The sequence below is a fragment of the Pelodiscus sinensis genome, chromosome 33, assembly GCF_049634645.1.
Source record: "Pelodiscus sinensis isolate JC-2024 chromosome 33, ASM4963464v1, whole genome shotgun sequence".
In the NCBI taxonomy this organism is placed as follows: Eukaryota; Metazoa; Chordata; order Testudines; family Trionychidae; genus Pelodiscus; species Pelodiscus sinensis.
The window spans coordinates 3,925,221-3,945,639 of record NC_134743.1 but is presented as its reverse complement, the minus strand read 5'-3'; the positions used below and the strand labels follow the sequence as shown (position 1 = coordinate 3,945,639).

General features: G+C 41.7%; 1 protein-coding gene across 3 annotated transcripts in view; it reads right to left on the bottom strand.

Moving 5' to 3' along the window:
* Positions 1–9,102: 9,102 nt before the first annotated feature.
* LOC142823370 (uncharacterized) overlaps positions 9,103–20,419 on the bottom strand; it is a 287,164-nt gene continuing 275,847 nt past the window's right edge. For all 3 annotated transcript variants that reach the window (XM_075914347.1, XM_075914343.1, XM_075914345.1), the window contains 4 exons: positions 17,631–17,651; positions 13,786–13,806; positions 13,229–13,255; positions 9,103–10,155 (listed from right to left, as the gene is read on the bottom strand). In XM_075914347.1, coding sequence (XP_075770462.1) covers positions 9,626–10,155; positions 13,229–13,255; positions 13,786–13,806; positions 17,631–17,651 — 599 coding nt within the window. In that variant the 3' untranslated portion in view covers positions 9,103–9,625. The remainder of the gene's footprint in view (positions 10,156–13,228; positions 13,256–13,785; positions 13,807–17,630; positions 17,652–20,419) is intronic.

Below are 20,419 nucleotides of genomic sequence, written 5' to 3'. Positions count from 1 at the left end.
TGTGTTACTGGCCGGTGAAGACAACAGAGAATTCCATCACGCCTTGCTCCTATTTTTCCATGTAGCTTTGTTGAAAAAAAGAAAAGGGTATTTAAGTGCTCACCAGTGGGTAATATTCTGCCTTGGGTACATTCAAATCAAGCATATAAATAACCGGGGAAACTCTCAAAAGTGCAGTAAGAAGAGAATGGGTCTTTTTCTTCAAAGAGATCAAGAATGTGAACGTGGCTTTCCCACCTCTCACCTGTATATCCTAATGGCCACAAGGAAGGCTATTACAAAATTCCAGAGTAATGGCTAAAGAACACTCAAGAGGAAGAGCGATAAAAGACTCTGGCTTTATCTTTTCTGAGCTCTGCAGTCAAATATTCCCAGCCTGTGGGATACAACACAGGGAAGGATGCTCTAAAGTCTTCCGGATAAGTACAGAACACACGTTTGATGAATGTCAAGCCAGGTCCAGTTTTTCCTGGTCCTCCGCTTACACGGAGGTAGAAGGACGGGTATGCTGTGGATGTAACCCAGAAAATGCTTCGTCACAGTCCCCCAGTACTCACATACTTTTTGTTAAGGGCGGGGAGAGGGAATTTATGCACTGAGAGCAGCATGAAGAAGCTACAGTGGGTGTGAGAACACAAAACAATCTATTAGTTGAACTTTACTTAGAAATGCTATGAAAACATATTACCTTACAGCTGAAGGGTATGCATGTGTTCCTTTTGAACAAAATGTGGTTTAGAAAGTAGGTATGCATAAAGAAGCATGCTGTGGCTCAACACCCAAGGGAAGACCCTTGATTCTGCCTATCATTTGATTCTTTGGGAACCACAAAATCCCAACAGTTTCTTGGCCTAGCGAGCAGGTTAAGAAATATCCTTCAGGATCTAGACCTACAAACAAATTAGAGGGTGAATTTGTTCATTTTTTATTTGCTTTTGTGTTTGTGACCTGACTCGTGACTCTCATACCTTTTGTAGTAAGCAAATCTGGGTGTTGGGGAATTCAAGGGGTTTGTTGTGGTTTGGAAACATTTTGGTTTCAGTCTTAAGAGATTGTACTTAGTGTGGGGGCTGCTTAAGGTGTAAGGGTATGTCTACACTGCCATGCTAGTTCGAACTAGGTGGCTAATGTAGGCATTTGAACTTGCAAATGAAGCCTAGGATTTTAATATCCCGTGCTTTATTTGCATGTTCCCGGGCGCTGCTATTTTTAAATGCCCCATAGTTCGAACTCCCTGCCCGTGGCTATACGTGGCATGGACTAGGTAGTTCAACTTAAAGCTCCTAATTTGAACTACCGTTACTACTCATTGCAGGAAAATCCCACGGAAAATCATCTCATGGAAAATCTGATATTCCAGTTTTAAATGGCCCTTGTAATCTTATGTCACAGGAATGATATAGCTTCATTGTATCCCAGCAGTAAATTGATTTGAAAGTCCAGTAGTAATCAACAATAGATACATTCTTAATAAAGTTACCCAGAGAAAAAGGAGAAAAGAGTAATTCATTAAGTGATGTCTTGAGTTCAATATACAGCTTGCACAATTGAAGTTTACAAAGAAAGATGCCACAAATCTAAAAGATAAAAAATTGAGTTTTCAGAAGTGTTGGCAGTCAAGATTTACATGGTTGGAGTAGAGCAATGAATTGGAAAGAGCTCTTTGCTCAGTCTGAAAAAAAACTGTTCTGAAAAGAAGATTGTAATATTTTCTACAAAGGCCCAATTAATGTTTATTTCATTTAGATATCAAGACTGGAGACACATATTGTGTGATTTTACATTACATGAAAAATCCTCCTGTCTCAAAGAAAGCAATAAAGAAGTATGCTATTCTGAACTTGCAGCTAAATATTTCTTCACTATCGACCAATTAGAAAAAAGAATCAAAATCAGCTAGGAATTCACTGCACATAATTTTTACAAGAGTTCAGTACATACCTCAATGATGTATTACATAGACATAATGAGAGTGAATCAACTTTGATACAGCTCTTGTTGGTATGCAATACAGAATCAAAGGAACTGAGCAAGTGGCTTAGTCACACAAAATACAAGTGGCTGTCTGTCACTTGAAGTTATTAATTAAATAATTGAAATTGTGGCAATGGGAGTGCTAAAACAAGCTGTGCAAAAAAAAGGCTTCATAGATTGATGTCACTGTAGTAGATGAGACTACTGATTTGTCGAGAAAGGAACAAGTTTTTCTTTAAGGTGCTTTTCTAGTGAAGACAGGAAGAGTTATGAGGACTTTGTTGGGTTTTACCAAACTGATGCAATGCTTTTCTTTTTCCAAATTATGGAAGTTTCCCTTCTCAGTTTTGTGTTGCCCTTTTCTGACTGCTGGAGGGCAGCATTATGATGAGTCTAGTAACATGTCTGGCAAATTTACTGAGGTCCAAGACAGAGTGAAGGATTGAGAGCCAAGAACAGGATTTGTGCACTGTGCTGTGCATTCCCATAAGAACATAAGAATGACCTTACTGAGTCAGACCAAAGGTCCATCTGATGACAGTGGCCAATACCAGATGCCCCAGAGGGAGGGAACACAACAAGTAATCCTCACATGATCCCTTCCCTGTCACCTGCCTCCAGAGAAACAGAGGCTAATGGTACCATTTCTACCTCTCCTGGCTAATAGCCAGGGTTCGACAATTAATGTAATCTAATCGCCTGTGGTGAATAGATTATAAACCGGCGCAGCGCGGTCTGCGCATATACAGCATGCCAAACCGCGCGACTGGCGAGCAGGGCTTGCTGCTGCTTGTCAAGCCCTGCTAATAGCTATTGATGGACCTAATATCCATGAAATTTTTGAACCCTGTTAAAGTTCTAGCCTTCACTGCATCCTCTGGCAAGGAGTTCCACAGGCTGACTGTGTACTGAGTGAAGAAAAACTTCCTTTTGTTTATTTTAAACCTGCTGCCTATTATATACCATCTGTTATTCCAAAATAACACTGCTATGTAGATGAGCCCTAATAGGCTACAGCATAGGAAACTGGGATTCTACAGTTCATTTCTGCCAATGACTTTGAGCAAGTCACATTTTAGCCACTTCAGTCTTTTATGTCATCAGATGCAAAATAAGAATGACAAAATGTATCCAAAAGCTTCCCTTCCCCCAGCTAGAACTACATGGCTGTGTCTAGACTGGCATGATTTTCCAGAAATGCTTTTAACGGAAAAGATTTCCGTTAAAAGCATTTTCGGAACAGAGCATCTAGATTGGCACAGACACTTTCCCACAAAAGCACTTTTTGAAGAAAAGTGTCCGGTCCAATCTAGACACACTTTTCTGCAAAAAAACCCCGATTGCCATTTTTGCGATCGGAGCTTTTTTGTGGAAAACAAATCTGAGCTGTCTACACTGGCCTTTTTGCACAAAAGCTTTGCGCAAAAGGGACTTTTGCCTGAACAGGAGCAGAGTAGTATTTCCGCAAGAAGCACTGATTTCTTACAGTAGGAAGTCAGTGCTTTTGCGGAAATTCAAGAGGCCAGTGTAGACAGCTGGCAAGTTTTTCCGGAAAAGCAGCTGATTTTCTGGAAAAACTGGCCAGTCTAGACACAGCCTATGGCTATGTCTACATTGGCATGATCTTGCGCAAACTCTTTAACGCAAGAGTTCTTGGGTTAAAGTATTTGCGCAAGAGAGCGTCTAGACTGTATGTACCTTTGAACAAGAGATGTGCTTTTGTGCAAGAGCATCCGTGCCAGTGTAGATGCTCTCTTGAGCAAGAAAGCTCCGATGGCCATTTTAACCATCGGGCTTTCTTGCACAAGAAATTCCTGTTGCCTGTCTACACTGGCCTCTTGCACAAGAACAGTTGCACAAGAGGGCTTATTCCTGAGCGGGAGCATCATAGTTCTTGCACAAGAAGCACTGATTTCACACATAGAATGTCAGTGTTCTTGCGCAAGAACTCCCTGCCAGTGTAGACAGGCAGCATGTTTTTGCGCGAAAGCATCCGCTTTGGCGCAAGATCGTACCAATGTAGACACAGCATTAAAGTTCTAGCCTTCACCACATCCTACGGCAAAGAGTTCCACAGATTGACTGTGGAAAAACTTCCTTTTGTTTGTTTTAAAGCTGCTGCCTATTAATTTCATTTGGTGAACCCTAGTTCTTTTATTGTGGGACTAAGTAAATCGCTTTTCCTTATTCACTTTTTCCATACTAGCTATGATTTTATAGACCTCTATCATATTCCCCCTTAGTCTCCTCTTTTCTATGCTGAAAAGTCTAAGGGTATGTCTACACTACCCTCCTAGTTCGAACTAGGAGGGTAATGTATGCATACCGCACTTGCTAATGAAGCCCGGGATTTGAATTTCCCGGGCTTCATTAGCATAAGCGGGGAGCCGCCATTTTTAAATCCCCGCTGCTTCGAACCCCGTGCAGCGTGGCTACACGGGGCTCGAACTAGGTAGTTTGGACTAGGGTGCCTATTCCGAACTACCGGTACACCTCGTTTCACGAGGAGTAACGGTAGTTCGGAATAGGACCCTAGTCCGAACTACCTAGTTCGAGCCCCGTGTAGCCGCGCTACACGGGGTTCGAAGCAGCGGGGATTTAAAAATGGCGGCTCCCCGCTTATGCTAATGAAGCCCGGGAAATTCAAATCCCGGGCTTCATTAGCAAGTGCGGTATGCATACATTACCCCGCTAGTTCGAACTAGCGGGGTAGTGTAGACATACCCTAAGTCTTTTTAATCTCTCTTTATATGGGACCTGTTCCAAACCCCTAATAATTTTTGTTGCCCTTTTCTCAACCTTTTCCAATGCTAATATATCTTTTTTGAGATGAAACGAGGTGACCACATCCCTTATTCTTGCAACACAGGATGCCTTGAATAATGTGTCAGGATGTCATCATATGCTCAAAATGGTGAAAGAGCTCATTCAAGGAGTCACCAAAATGTTTGGCGGCATTCAGGGAACTTCAGAGTAAAGGGAAGCTGACATAAATAAGAGCTTCTAAGAAGAATCTGACTTACCTGAATAGTGAGGAAAGGGTTAAGCAACTGGAGATGCACATATGGAAAGGATTGGGGCAGTCAGCCAATAAAAATGCAGATAGGAATTTCAAACTGGGAAAGCGAGGTTTTTCTCTCTCTCTTCTTGTGTTTGAGATCAGAGTGGTTTCTTCCAGGTATTGAGGGAGATAGGAGACACATTCTCTCCCCAGGAATGCACTTCTTTAATTGTGTAAATGGGGAAAAGTTTAGATAGTCTGTCAGTCATAAGCCTCATTTTTTAAGGAGTAAGGGTTATTTCGAGGAAAGGGTTTCTTTTTTAAATAAACCAATTTTTTTTTCAAAATACGCTATTCTGGAAAAACGTCTGGCCGCCCTAATAAAAATCATAGAATCATAGAATACTAGGACTGGAAGGGACCTGGAGAGGTCATCGAGTCCAGTCCCCTACCCCATGGCAGGACCATGTCTAGACCATCCCTGATAGACATTTATCTAACCTACTCTTAAATATCTCCAGAGATGGGGATTCCACAACCTCCCTGAGCAATTTATTCCAGTGTTTAACTACTCTGACAGTTAGGAACTTTTTCCTAATGTCCAACCTAAACCTCCCTTACTGCAGTTTAAGTCCATTACTTTTTGTTCTATCCCCAGAGGCCAAGATGAACAAGTTTTCTCCCTCCTCCTTCTGACACCCTTTTAGATATCTGAAAACTGCTATCATGTCTCCCCTCAGTCTTCTCTTTTCTAAACTAAACAAACCCAATTCTTTCAGCCTTCCCTCATAGGTCATGTTCTCTAGACCTTTAATCATTCTTGTTGCTCTTCTCTGGACCTTCCCCAATTTCACCACATCTTTCTTGAAATGCGGTGCCCAGAACTAGACACAATACTCCAACTGAGGCCTAACCAGTGCAGAGTAGAGCAGAAGAATGACTTCTCGTGTCTTGCTCACAACATACCTGTCAATGCATCCCAGAATCGTGTTTGCTTTCTTTGCAACAGCATCACACTGCTGACTCATATTCAGCTTGTGGTCCATTATAACCCCTAGATCCCTTTCTGCCGTACTCCTTCCCAGACAGTCGCTTCCCATTCTGTATGTGTGAAACTGATTGTTCCTTCCTAAGTGGAACACTTTGCATTTGTCTTTATTAAACTTCATCCTGTTTACCTCAGACCATTTCTCCAATTTGTCCAGGTTATTTTGAATTATGAACCTATCCTCCAAAGCAGTTGCATCCCCTCTCAGGTTGGTATCATCTGCAAACTTAATAAGCGTACTTTCTATGCCAATATCTAAATCGCTGATGAAGATATTGAACAGAACCGGTCCCAAAATAGAGCTCTGCAGAACCCCCACCTGTTATATCTTTCCAGCAGGATTGTGAACCATTAATAACAATTCTCTGAGTATGATTATCCAGCCAGTTATGCACCCACCTTATAGTAGCCCCTTCTAAGTTGTATTTCCCTAGTTTATTGATAAAAATATCATACGAGACCATATCAAACGCCTTACTAAAGTCTGGATATACCCCACTTCTTCCTTATCTACAAGACTCATTATCCTATCAAAGAAAGCTATCAGATTGGTTTGGTATGATTTATTCCTTACAACTCCATGCTGGCTGTTCCCTATCACCTTGCTACCTTCCAGGTGTTTACAGATGATTTCCTTAATTACTCGCTCCATTATCTTCCCTGGCACAGAAGTTAAACTAACTGGTCTGTAATTTCCTGGGTTGTTCTTATTTCCCTTTTTATAAATGGGCACTATATTTGCCCTTTTCCAGTCTTCTGGAATCTCTCCTGCCTTCCATGATTTTCCAAAGATGATAGCTAGAGGCTCAGATACCTCTTCTATCAGCTCCTTGAGTATTCTAGGATGCATTTCATCAGGTCCTGGTGACTTGTAGGTATTTAACTTTTCTAAGTGATTTTAACTTGTTCTTTTTTTATTTTATCTTCTAAACCTTCCCCTTTCCCACTAGCATTCACTATTTTAGGCATTCCTTCAGACTTCTCGGTGAAGACTGAAACAAAGAAGTCATTAAGCATCTCTGCCATTTCCAAGTTTCCTGTTCCTGTTTCTCCCTCCTCACTGACCAGTGGGCCTACCCTGTCTTTGGTCTTCTTCTTGCTTCTAATGTATTTATAAAAAGTCTTCTTGTTTCCCTTTATTTCCATAGCTAGTTTGAGCTCATTTTGTGCCTTTGCCTTTCTAATCTTGCCCCTGCATTCCTGTGTTGTTTGCCTATATTCATTCTTTGTAATTTGTCCTACTTTCCATTTTTTGTATGACTCCTTTTTTATTTTTAGATCATGCAAGATCTCGTGGTTAAGCCAAGGTGGTCTTTTGCCATATTTTCTATATTTCTGACACAGCGGAATAGCTTGCTTTTGGGCCCTTCACTATGTCCCTTTGAAAAACTGACAACTCTCCTCAGTTGTTTTTCCCCTCAATCTTGATTCCCATGGGACCTTACCTATCAGCTCTCTGAGCTTACCAAAATCCACCTTCCTGAAATCCATTGTCTCTATTTTGCTGTTCTCCCTTCTACCCTTCCTTAGAATTGTGAACTCTCTGATTTCATGATCACTTTCACCCAAGCTGCCTTCCACTTTCAAATTCTCAACCAGTTCCTCCCTATTTGTTAGGATCAAATCTAGAACAGCTTCCCCCCGGTAGCTTTTTCAACCTTCTGAAATAAAAAGTTGTCTCCAACGCAGTCCAAGAATTTATTGGATAGTCTGTGCCCTGCTGTGTTATTTTCCCAACATATATCTGGATAGTTGAAGTCCCCCATCACCACCAAATCATGGGCTTTGGTGGTGAAGCTTAGGAAATTCAAATGAAAAATGAAGCGCAGGAAATTCAAATCCGCACTTCATTTGCAATTTCATTTGTCTGCATTTGCATTCCTCTCTCAAAGAAGGAATGCAATGTAGACATACCCTTAATGTTTCAAGTTCATGTTTACATTATTTTAAAAAATATGTATCAGCTTACAAGGGAGGGAAGAGCAGAAATTATTTTAGCCACGACCAAAAATTATACAAACCTGCTGCCCCAATCCACACTGCAGTCTAACTACAAGTGTTAGGGCACATCTACACAACAGAGCTAAAGTCAAAATAAGCTACGCAACTTGAGCTAACTTGTGTAGCTTAAGTCAAAATAGCGTATTTTAGCTTTGTCACTGTCTACACAGGAGGAGGTTTGAGGAAGACCACTCTCCCTTCAACTTCCCTTACTCCTCGCACAATGAGGGTTACTCCTCATACAATGAAGATTCAGAGTGAAAAGTCCTCCAGCTCGACATTATTTTGACATTATGTTAAAATAAGTGTAGACACTGAATATGTTATTTCAGAATAATGTTAGTTATTCCAAAATAACACTGAAGTTTAGACATAGCCTGAGTGATCGTTTCTAGCATTACATGGGCAAGTAAAGGGCTATATAGTGTCTATATTTGGGTCTATCCTGGCACCTTTTATTTATTTCTTAACTCCACTTGCCTATACCATGCCTTACTATTGAGGCTGTTATTTATAGGTGTCCTAGGGGGAATATGGTGCATATGTACAGTACATACTATGGAAAGAAGATCCACTTATAGGTGTATCGGAAGGGAAACATGATGACTACCCACCTCAGTTGTCTTTACCTGTAAAATGTGAAAGTTCCTGTAAAGGCTACTGGCTGGTGTCAACAGTAGCTGAGCTCCTCTGATACCTGCTGATGGGAGAGGGACAAATACAAATAGATGTAGTCAGCTGAATATAAACCCAGATGATAGCTATCAATGAGATGTCAATCTGAAATTTAGTAATAAAATTGGTTATTGTGTTTCCAAAAGCAATGACACAATACAGAGTAATTTTCTTCAATTAAATCCTCATGCTCTGTGTCAGAAATATCATGTTCTCTAATGGCTACCTGCTTTCCAAATATCAGTAATTGGCAAGAGGCTGATTACTAATTTTATGGGAAACATACAGATAAGATGGTACCACAAACAATATTCAGCTAAACTTTTCTTTTCCAAATAAACATCAATGCAAATATTTATGGGTTTGATATAAAGTAATAATGAGATGTCAAATAATGTGGATCAATCAACTTTTATTAACCAAAATGTATTAATAAAAAGTATTAATCTGGAATTAGCACAGCATAATACAGAAAGGAAAAATCAACCATTACCAACCTATTCCAAAGACAGCAGAGAAGCTGATCAAAATTTCTCAAGATGGGAGAACAGCACGCCCCAGCTGTACTTATACCTGACAAAGAGATTGCCTATACTATTTACAAGAGAAATATCAGTAAAATACCGGCTATTATTTGCTTATTTTGTTTTGCTATAACACCTAATCATGATAAATTTTTAGTTAGCAATAAAGAAAAAAATTACTTTCCTCATTAAAAAAATTATCTCTAAGATTCTAGTACAGTTCCATTCCTTATATGAGGAGACACTCCTTTAGCATTAGCAAAACATATAATTATGACTTTACAAGAAATGTTATTCCAGATCCTCTTTCTTCTGGATACAAAGCATTACATTACTTTGATTCAATTTGGCTAAGAGTTCTGTCACAAATTGACAAACCAGAGCCTCACAGGCATTTTATATTCAGTCCTCTTCTTTAATTAAACATATTTTCATTGTTGTTCCCTTCTGTGAATTTTTAAAGAATGGACAAACCTCTCCTGAGAATGAACAATCCCTAAATGTGAACAACACAGACATGTCAGTGACACTGAAAAAGGTCACCTGCCCCTCTTCGTAACTAAGGTAAACTCCAATTTTCTTGGGCTTTTTCTGCACAATGACACGAGTCCATGGATCTGTTTTTGCCCAGTAATCTCTGCCACTCAGACCCAGAACCCAGATTTCCTCTTTAGGGGACAGGGAAAGTTTCCCTTTTCTCGCTATGGATTTTCTGGCCACTCCCAGGTCCCAGTCAGTGCTGCTCTCGACATCCACCTCCCAGTAGTGCTTTCCATCGGAGAATCCTTCAGAGCCCAGCACACAGACAGTTGAATCAAACCTCTCTGGAGCTGGTGGATATTTTTGAGGTTGGGCTTCATATGTCAAACTCTTCTGATCTCCAGCAATGGAGAGGTTGGGGTGGGCTGTTCTTCTATCAAGAGTGATATCATCTGCAAAGAGAGATTGAGCTTTAAAAGCACTGGTCTGGGATCAGTCTGAACTGGGATAAAGGAAAGTTTATAGGATGGGCATGTAGTGAGTCAGCTTGGCCTCCCTTTGACCAGGAAGGGAAGGAATCCTCAAGACCTCCTGGTGAGTGGAGCCAGAGCAACCCAGCCCTACTCACAGTAAGCAGAAAGGTGGGGCCACAGAAACAGAAAAGCAGGGAGCTAAGGGCTCAATTGGAGCCCAGACACAGGGGAAGCTAGAAACTGTGCTTAAGCTCTCATGGGGCAAGGCTCAATCACACCGCCCAAGTGAGGGAAATTGGCTAGGGTTGCCTGGGACATGGCCAGGTACAGAAGAGTGGACTAGATAGTCCAGATTGCTGACTAATCCTGACTCATAGCCAATGGACACTCTGCCAGCTTCATCATCTGCAGCAGACATTGAGGAATAGTGGCCAAGCCAGACAGGCTCCCAGGGGAACTGGGGAGCAACCCAGGAGTAGCCAACCCAGGGTCAGATGAGGAAATGGAGATAAATTGGGCAGCGTGTTGCCAGCAGGATCACAACTGAGCCAATGGCAGCTAGTTCTGGGATGCAGTGGAGAGGGCAGAGCTGCGTCCACCTCCACCCCCTGCCACTCCATACCTTGAATGGTAGGTTCCCCCGTTGCAGGCAAAACCTCTGCGCTTGTCGGCTCTCCCCCCCCACCTCCTCACTCAGCCTGAAGACAGGCCCGAGCCACTGAACTATTTGGTTGTAGTGTTTGCTGTCCTACCCTGAAGCAGGGCAAAGTCCTTGAACTGCTGCTCAGTCTGCAGACAGGTCTGAGCCCTTACATCTGGGGTGGGGAACCTAAGGCTCAGGGGCTGGATGTAACCCCTGGGTTGCATGGATCTGGACCTTAGGGGGAGGGCCTCTTCCAGCATTGGGAAACCCGTGTTGGCACTCCAGCCTCCTGGCTGCTGCCTCCCTGAAGCCCCTCTCCCCCCAGCTGATTTTTCTGTGGGTCAGCAGCTCCTGATCTAAAAAAAGTTCCCCACCCCTGCCTTAAATTGTAATCAGCCCCGCCTTGACCAAGAGCCTCTGCATATAAATTGCTGCTCAGCCTGTAGTCAGTCCTGAGAACTTAAACTGTTTGTAGCCCCACTCTGAACAAGGGCCAGGCCTTTGAACTACTGCTTGGCCTGAAGAAAGCCTGAATCTTTACTTTGTTGTCCCACCATGAGTAAGGGATGGGCCTGTGAACTGCTGCTTGGTCAGATCTCTAGGACTTTTTGATTGTCTCCCCCTGAGCTGGGTCCAGAGCACTAGAACTACTATTTAGCCTGGCTATAGTCTGGGGGCTCCTAGCCTGTGGCAGACCAATCCTGAAGCAGGGCCCTATAGCAGTGTTTCTGAAGGTGTTCCACGGAATCACTTTCAGATAAACAAACTGGGGCAGCCAGTGAAAGTGTATTTACTAGTGCCGCGGCTATAGAGCCTTGCGACACACATTGCCTCAGTTTTGTCCTTTGCAGCCAATGGGAGCCTCAGGAAGCATCATGGACCAGGCCACCACGTCCTGCTGCTCCGCTTGGCTACAAAGAGCAAAATGAAGCCAATGGGAGCCGCAAGGCTCCATAACTGCAGTGCTGGTAAATAAACAAACTGGGGTGGCCAGTTACTGTCCTGAGGAACACTTTCAGAAACACTGCTCTATAGGACTACTAACTGATCTAACCACCGTGTAGTGAGGCAGATTGGCCTCCCTCCAGACTGAGATGAGCACACAGTCTCATCCTGCACTTGCTTCTCAGGTGGGAGTTTGGTCTGACTGAAATTCTTCAGCTATATGAGAGTTGTCTGAATTTCACACACAACTGACGGTGACTTTGAATTATTTGGTAGTATTCTCCAGGGGGATATAGCCAAATGCACCCAACATTGAGGTGGCACTGGCATTCACAAAACCCTTTCTCAGCTGCTGCCTTACCCTGATGGTCCATAAAGTCCATAAGCACATAGGTTTCCACCAAGCAGCGGGGCTTGCCCTCAGCCATGCAAGTCCTGACACTGCCCTGCAGTTTATACTTCACACATGCCCAATCCCCAGCAAGATTAATAAGCGAGATGCAGCCTGATTTTGGACTGAGCCAGGAGATGGTCTCAGATGATGAGGTGCCCCCCCCCCCCGTCATTCACCACCCTGCTGAAGAGCCTTAGGGGAAAAATATTAATTTTCACAAACAATAAGAGTGTAGAGAAAAAACTGCTTTGCCTGCAACCTAGAATCGCTATCCTTCCCCACTGCTTTCACTATTGTACTACAAATGTTATAATAGATCTTTTCAGTAATAAAAATGTTTTGTCCATTATCCTGAAGTCTGTGTTGAAAATTAGAACCTATAAATACCATTTCCCTCTCTGACACTGAGCCACTCGATGAGCTTGTTTGAATTTTTTGTAAACTGATCATAATTCTGAAGTCACTCAGGAAAGATTGAGATAGACCATTTGGAAAGGGTTTTGGGATGATCAGAAGAACATTGCAATGAAATGCAAATTATTGTCACTTTCTCTTATCTATCTCTGCCATAAATCACCATGATTGCAATTGTTTTCATCAGTCCCTTAATGAATATCGCTCAGTCTTGTATTCATAGTTTCCAACATCACCATAATCACCATCAATCCAAGTCAATACCAACAAACCAGAGTTAACCTTTTCCCCCTGTTTTGATGAGTAATCAAAATCCCACATACATCACACCTGGTCACAACTACTCACTTTCATTACCCATTATCATTATTTGTCTTACTATGATTAATAAAGTCACCATCACCACCATTACTATACCTGTGTTTTTCCCTTGCTCTGGATCCTGGGGGCCTGACATAGATCCATAAAGTTAAACTGATGTGAAATTAGTGTAAGGTCAGAATCAGGTCCCAATATAAACGGGAATTTTGCCAAAGTAAAGATGGTGTAAGAACTGATTTTCAAGGATTTGTTCTCAGGTTAATAGTTTTTTATTATATGTTTCTAGTTTGGTTACAATGATTTCTTAAGTCTGGAAGAAATGTGTATTCCATTACCTATTTTATTGCGAACCTTTCTCCAATCTGAAATCAAAATAAGAAACAACATATTGAATTAAACGCCACTGGCAGGAGAATGTGCAAACACACACAGATAATGAACCCAGAATGTGCACACAGACAGATGGAGTACACCATATCTACATACAGGCTTTGCTGAACTCCAGGGATTAGAAACCTTAGCAAGAGGTTTGGTCTGCTTAAAATCTGCATGGTCTGTCACTTATAGCTCAAGACAATATCCCGTATTATTGAGTAACCTCTTTGTTCTGTGTTTTCAACCTTTTGTTACATAAACCAAACTCTCTCACTTCCCCAGGACTTCTCAGGCACAGTGGCTGCAGGGAAAGCCAGGGTTGCCTACCCACCACAAGAGGGAGGTTGGCAAGCATAGCGAGCAGGTGGCACAGGACTCTAGTGTTGTTTAAAAGAAAACGTCTCAGTAATTTCATCCTATTTGAATTGAGCAAAGGCAAAGAGAATAAGAAATATCTTTCCCTTTAAGAACATTGTTTGGAAGGATAGTGGCAGGTCAGAAATCAAAGAAAACTTACCAAGCTCGCTCTGCAGTTGCTCTGCAAAAAACAGTAAAATTTACATTAAAAAGTGGTAAACAGCCCTTCCTCAACTGCCAGATTTCTCTTCCCTACACACCACACCTGATCCATCACCCAGATCTAGTAACAATTTAGAATCCTGCATTCCAAATCTAATCATAGAAAGGCCCTGTGCACACACATACTTGCCCATACCCCACTGACTCATGTTTACTATCATCTCCCAGCCATCCATTACCAAGCATCTTTTCAACTACAGTTTTAAACCCTAAGGCTGTGTCTACATTGGCACCCTTTTCCAGAAAAGGGATGCTAATGAGACAAGTCAGAATTGTAAATGCCGTGGGGGATTTAAATATCCCCCGTGGCATTTGCATGAACATGGCTGCCGCTTTTTTCCGGCTCGGGGCTGTGCTGGAGAAAAGCGCCAGTCTAGACGGGATCTTTCGGAAAATAAAGCATTTTCCAGAAGATCCCTTATTCCTCTTAAAATCAGGGTTAAGGGATCTTCCGGAAAAGGCTTTATTTTCTGAACGATCCCGTCTAGACTGGCGCTTTTGTCTGGCAAAGCCCCGAGCCGGAAAAAAGAGGCAGCCATGTTCATGCAAATGCCGCGGGGCATATTTAAATCCCCCGCGGCATTTGCAATTCCGACTTGTCTCATTAGCAACCCTTTTCCGGAAAAGGGTGCCAATGTAGACACAGCCACTGGGTGTGTCTATACTACAGAAAAGATCAAAGCTGCCGCTGTTGATATTCCAGGGTTCGAATTAGCAGGTCTAGAGAAGACATATTAATTCTAACTGAGGGGGGTGCTTTTGTCGATGCCCATGGTACTGTTTCCATGAGGAGTAAGGCAAGTTGAAGGGACAGTGTGCTGCCTTCAACTTCCTGCAGTGTGGGCAGCTCCAAAGTTTGAGTTAACGTACTTTGACTTCAGCTACACAATTAATATAGCATATCTTAATTTGAATGTATCTCATATTGTAGACTCAGTGTCTTAAGACTTCTGTCATCTGTCACAAATGAGAACAGCCTCTCTTCATCCTCTTTGGAACCTCCCTTCAGGTAGTGAAAGGCTGCTATAAAATCCCCCTCAGTCTTCTCTTTTGTAGACTAAATAAGCCCAAATCCGTCTCCTCATAGGTCATGTGCTCCAGCCCCTTAACCATTTTTGTTGCCCTCCACTGAACTTTCTCCAATTTGTGCACATCCTTTCTGTAATGGGGGAGAGGCCCAGAATTGAATGCGGTACACTGATGGCTCTTAATTTCACACACTGCTTTTTCTGTGAGTGAACCTGTTCACAAACCAATCCTCATTTCCTCATTTTCTTCTGGTGATATAAAACATTAAAATTAATCATCCATGTTCCAAATTTCAGCTGATAGTGATTATCACCTCTTTTCCTTAGCATGAGTGTGAATAAAGGTTAAGCAGTTACAGAAGAAGGGTAAAAGCTGAAACTTGTATCCTGCTGTCCAGCTCTATGATATCCATCATTAACTCATCTGTTTGGGTATGTCTACACTAGCCCCCTAGTTCAAATTAGGGAGGCTAATGAGGGCGACTGAAATTGCAAATATCCCGTGCTTCATTAGCATGTTCCTGGGCGGTCGCCATTTTGGAAATTGACTAGCCCAGAAGAACTGCCCGTGTCTACATGTGGCAGTGAAACAGGAGTTCAAAGTAAAGCCCTTAATTCGAATTAGCTGTTAAACCTCATTAGGTCACCCTCATTAGTTCGAACTAGGGGGCTACTGTAGACATATCCTTCGAGAGATGACACAGAGCAAAGTACACCAGAAATGGGAGGAAGCTAGATCTATCTTAAAAATGAAAAGATAGCCTTGGGAACAGATTCTATTTATATTTTTAAATAGTTTTCATTATGTGATTTCATAGACTGAGAAATGAGATGACTAAAGAAGATACAGGGAAGAGCACATGGCACACATATAGAACATTAAAAGGGAAATGATGAAATAATTCTTGGAATGTGTGAAAATTTTTAAAAATACAGATTTTTTAAAATTTAAGTAAACTGGAAAGATCTCTTCAGAGTCTAAGATGAGCTCCCTTTCGATGATGCACAATAGTAGACATGGATTTTTTATATGTCTTAGTTTTGTACAACATATATCTCCTGTTGACTTAATTTGTAGAAGTGGGAAATGCCCAACAAACGCAAAGTATAACTATAAACAGGATTCTCAGTCAGTAAAAGCTATTTCTTAGCTAAGTGAGGAGGGACTGATAATACAAATTCTAAGAAAGATTTATGGTTCTTTCTTTTTTTTTCATTCTATTAATTATGCTTATGTTTATACTTGTATTTTATTTTGGTGAAATCAAGGGGCAATGCTATACATATGATATTTCCCCTCAGGGTACGTCTACGCTGTGGACAAAAGTCAAATTAAGATACTCAGCTTCAGCTACGTTAATTGTGTAGCTGAAGTCAAAACAGTTAATTGCACAGCTGAGGAGTCTTTCTTCGACAGAGCACTCTTCCTTTGACTTCCCTTACTTCTCATGAAATAATTACTTCTGAGGGTTGCAGAAGTCAAAATAAATAGACACGCTGTTTAGACACATACTTTATTTTGAAATAATGTTTGTTATTTCAAAATAATGCTGCAGTGTAGACGTAGCCTTAGTGTTTATATCAATGTTTAAGCATTTACAAATAGGCTACAGTCTGCCTTAGATAAGTAGAAATTGCTCCTATAGAAATTAGCAGAAATGCTCATAGGATGATTTGAAATAGAATTGTTCTTTCCTTCAAAATGAGCTAAGGATATACCGGTTTACAGCTCAAGAGCCTCCTACATACACAGAAAAGCCATCTCTTCACCAGGGCCAATTGCTCACCCAAGGTGTTGACAATTCACTTCTCACACTGCCCCCATAGTGAATCAGAGATTTTGACCTGGATTTTCTACTCTCAACTGTGTGCCCTAATCACTGGATACAGGGCTGTAAGGGAGGTCCAGAGCTATGGGTTAAGAACACTCAGTTAAACTTTCTGAGTGGGGAGGAGGAGTATTGAAAGGTTCTGTTTCCATCCTGTCCTCAAATTCTGAGTCTTCTCTGTAGAGGGATTTTCCTACTGTGACCAACATAACAGATGGAAGAGTCTCCTAAACAGTTTTGGAATAGTGCAGAAGACAGGTTTTATGAATGAAGGTCACCCTTTTTCTGGTCAAACACCTTGCATTGGGCTAGAAAGAGGTGATAGAGGAACACGTATAGTGCCCGTGTACACCAATACAATGATTCTCTAGAGCTAGAGGTTACCCATATAACTCCAATCCATTGATTTGGGGAACATTTGTGCTTTTAGAGCAGCATGAAGAAGTTTCAGTATTGGTCAGAAGCAAAGTATTTTTTTTAATTCAAAGAGCTACTATTCCAAACAGAGTGTAATACATAAAATAGATACAGTTTCATCAACACACAATAATTTCCACAGTTACTAAGACACAGCATATAATGAAAAAATTAAACCATTAAAATATTAACCCTGTGAAAAATTCTGCTATAGCTTTCTCCATACACTCAACAGAAAGGGGAGGTATACCATTATTAAATGTCCATCGTACAGTGATTTTGAAAAATCACTCTCTCACTTTTAGATCAGAGAGAAAATAACTATAAATATTCTAGCCTGATTAATGAATTTCTTATGAGAGAAAGTCATCAATGTTCTGTTATGGAGTGAAAAAGTAATATGCTTGGATATAGGCCATGAAGTGCAAAGGCTATGAAGAATTATTTGCTTTGATTTATCAATATTATTCTGAAAGATAATAGCAGGTGAGAAATTGAAGAAAACTTACTAAGTATGTTCCGGAGTTGGTCTACAAAGGAAGAATGAGATTTCCATTAGAAGTTAATTAACAATCGTCTCCTTCCTACACACACCTCATCCATCACTCAGATCTAGTAACAATTCAGAATCCTGCATTCCAAACCAAAGGCCTTCTATGCTCACACATACCTGGAAGCTCACCCCACGTTCCACTGACTTGTCTTTACCAGCTCTCATCTTCCAGCCACCCATTACCAAACATCTTCCCAGGTACAGCTTAAACCCTTGGCCCTGGTCACTAGGACCTTAGTCCAAAATAACCCACTCCCAACTGGAATTAGTAAGCAGTGTGTCCACAATACCAAGCCCATTATTTTGGAATAAAGGGCTGCAGAATTCAAAATCTGTTCTCCTACTTTTTATCAGGAATAATGCTAATTCTGAACTTGTTAGTGTGCATGCTCCAGTGCCACTAATTTGAACTAATTGGCCTCCAGGACGCCTCCCACAAGTCCCCAGAGCTTCCTGGGGCTCAAAGTCCAACGAAGAACATCGACAATAATGTTGCCTGCCTCAGACTAATTTTGGTTCTTTGAGGAGGACACAGAAGTTTGATTTTGTAAAATCAGGAGTTCATAAGTCAAATGTAGTAATTTCTAAATATTTCCTAGCATGGACATGGCCTCTATGTTTCCCAGGAACTATTGTGGTACCAAGAAGTGAAACTAACCTAAATACAGCCTGATTATTATTAAACTTAAAGCTCACAGTAAATCTGCAGATATTTTTTTGAAACTTTTCTAAAATAACATAAAAAATAAAAATTATTTCAAAATAATACAAGTCTTTAGATATGCTATTTGCATTGCAGTATCCAAAATAAAAGTAATGGATAGATTCCCTGGACAGTTTCTGTACCAAAAGAACACTTTATCCTCCCTGTACATTCAGTCAGGGTACGTCTACAATGCATCCTTAGTTCGGACTAAAGATGCAAATGGAGACTACCTAAGTAGTTAATGAAGCAGGGATTTAAATATCCCCTGCTTCATTAACATGATCTCGCCGGTGGGCTAGCTCGAATCACAGCTGATTCAAACAAGGAAATGTGCTCTGGGACGTGTTAGTTCGGACTGAAGCCCTTAGTACTAACTAAGGTATCTCCACAAAAAAGGAGGAAACACTCAAAAGCACAGTAAGAAGAGAACGGGTCTTTTTCTTCAAAACTGGAGAGAAATGCGGGGGGCGTGGTCAGTGGCGCTGCCTGGGCTATTATGCCTTTGCATGTATAGAAAATTCAATTGAAAGTCACCAAGAAAACTTTTCTGAGTTCCCTTTTGCCCTTCAGATCTGAAAGTTGAATTTTCAATAAGCTGGCCCCTGATTTGCAAATCGTAATTTTGAGATCCCAGCGGGAGATGCAAAACCAATGCCAAATATGAGAAGTAGCAATGGGGTCCCCAGGCAATAAACGATTTCTCAGCTCCGAAAGGAGAAAGTTTGATACCCAAATCAGAACGATCTTCCATTATGGAGGTTTTCCCTATTTTTTCTAGTTATTTCTTTACACTGTGATTCATTTCCTTATTTTGTGTTACTGGTCGGTGAAGACAACAGACAATTCCATCACGCCTTGCACCTATTTTTCCATGTTGTTTTGTTGAAAAAAGAAAAGGGTATTTAAGTGCTCACAAGTGGGTAATAGTCTGCCTTGGGTACATTCAAATCAAGCATATAAATAACCGGGGAAACTCTCAAAAGCGCAGTAAGAAGAGAACGGGTCTTTTTCTTCAAAACTGGACAGAAGATGCATTTGCTGTCCCCATCTCAACATCCTCCCGCATGTACACACAAGCCATCCCTCACCAGGACCTCCTGTGACAGTAGTCACCCATGGTGTGGGACTCCAAGACCCCACCCCTCTGCCTGAGGGAGATCAAGAATGTGAACGTGCCTTTCCCACCTCTCACCTGTATACCCTACTGGCTGCAAGGAAGGCTATGACAAAATTCCAGAGTAATGGCTAAAGAACACTCAAAAGGAAGAGTGATAAAAGACTCTGGCTTCATCTTTTCTGAGCTCTGCAGTCAACTATCCCCAGCCTGTGGGATACAACATAGGGAAGGATGCTCTAAAGTCTTGCGGATAAGTAGAGAACACACGGTATTGCACCGGAGGGGGGAGGGGCGGGGAAGGGAGGGTTTCTATGAATGTCAAGCCAGGTCCAATTTTTCCTGGTCACCCCCCTTACACGGAGGTAAAAGGAGGGGTATGCTGTGGATGTAACCCAGAGAATGCTTCGTCACAGTCCCCCAGTACTCACATACTTTTTGTTAAGGGCGGGGAGAGGGAATTTATGCACTGAGAGCAGCGTGAAGAAGCTACAGTGGGTGCGAGAACACGAAACAATCTATCGGTTGGAATTCCCTTAGAAATGCTATGCACACGTATTACCTTACTGCACTCATGGAGATCACCCTGCAGGCCTTCCCTTTCACAGCTGCCAGTTTTCTCATTCACCCCTTTCCGACACAGCTCACCCAATCCATCGGCTAGATCTAGTAACAGCTTGTAGCCCAGAAGTAAGCAAAGGGCTGACTCAAAACCAGACACACGCTCCACACCTTGCTGACTTGTGTTCAGAGATATATCTATTTAGCAGTTACCCTTTTCCACAAATACGTGCTATGCAGTGGCCTGCACCTCGTGTCCCTTCTTGGAACTAATGTGACACCCCTCTGTTCGATGATCTCTAAACGTAAAAAAATCAAAATACACCTACCGTTCGCCTTCTGTTCCTCCTCTGAAAAATAAACC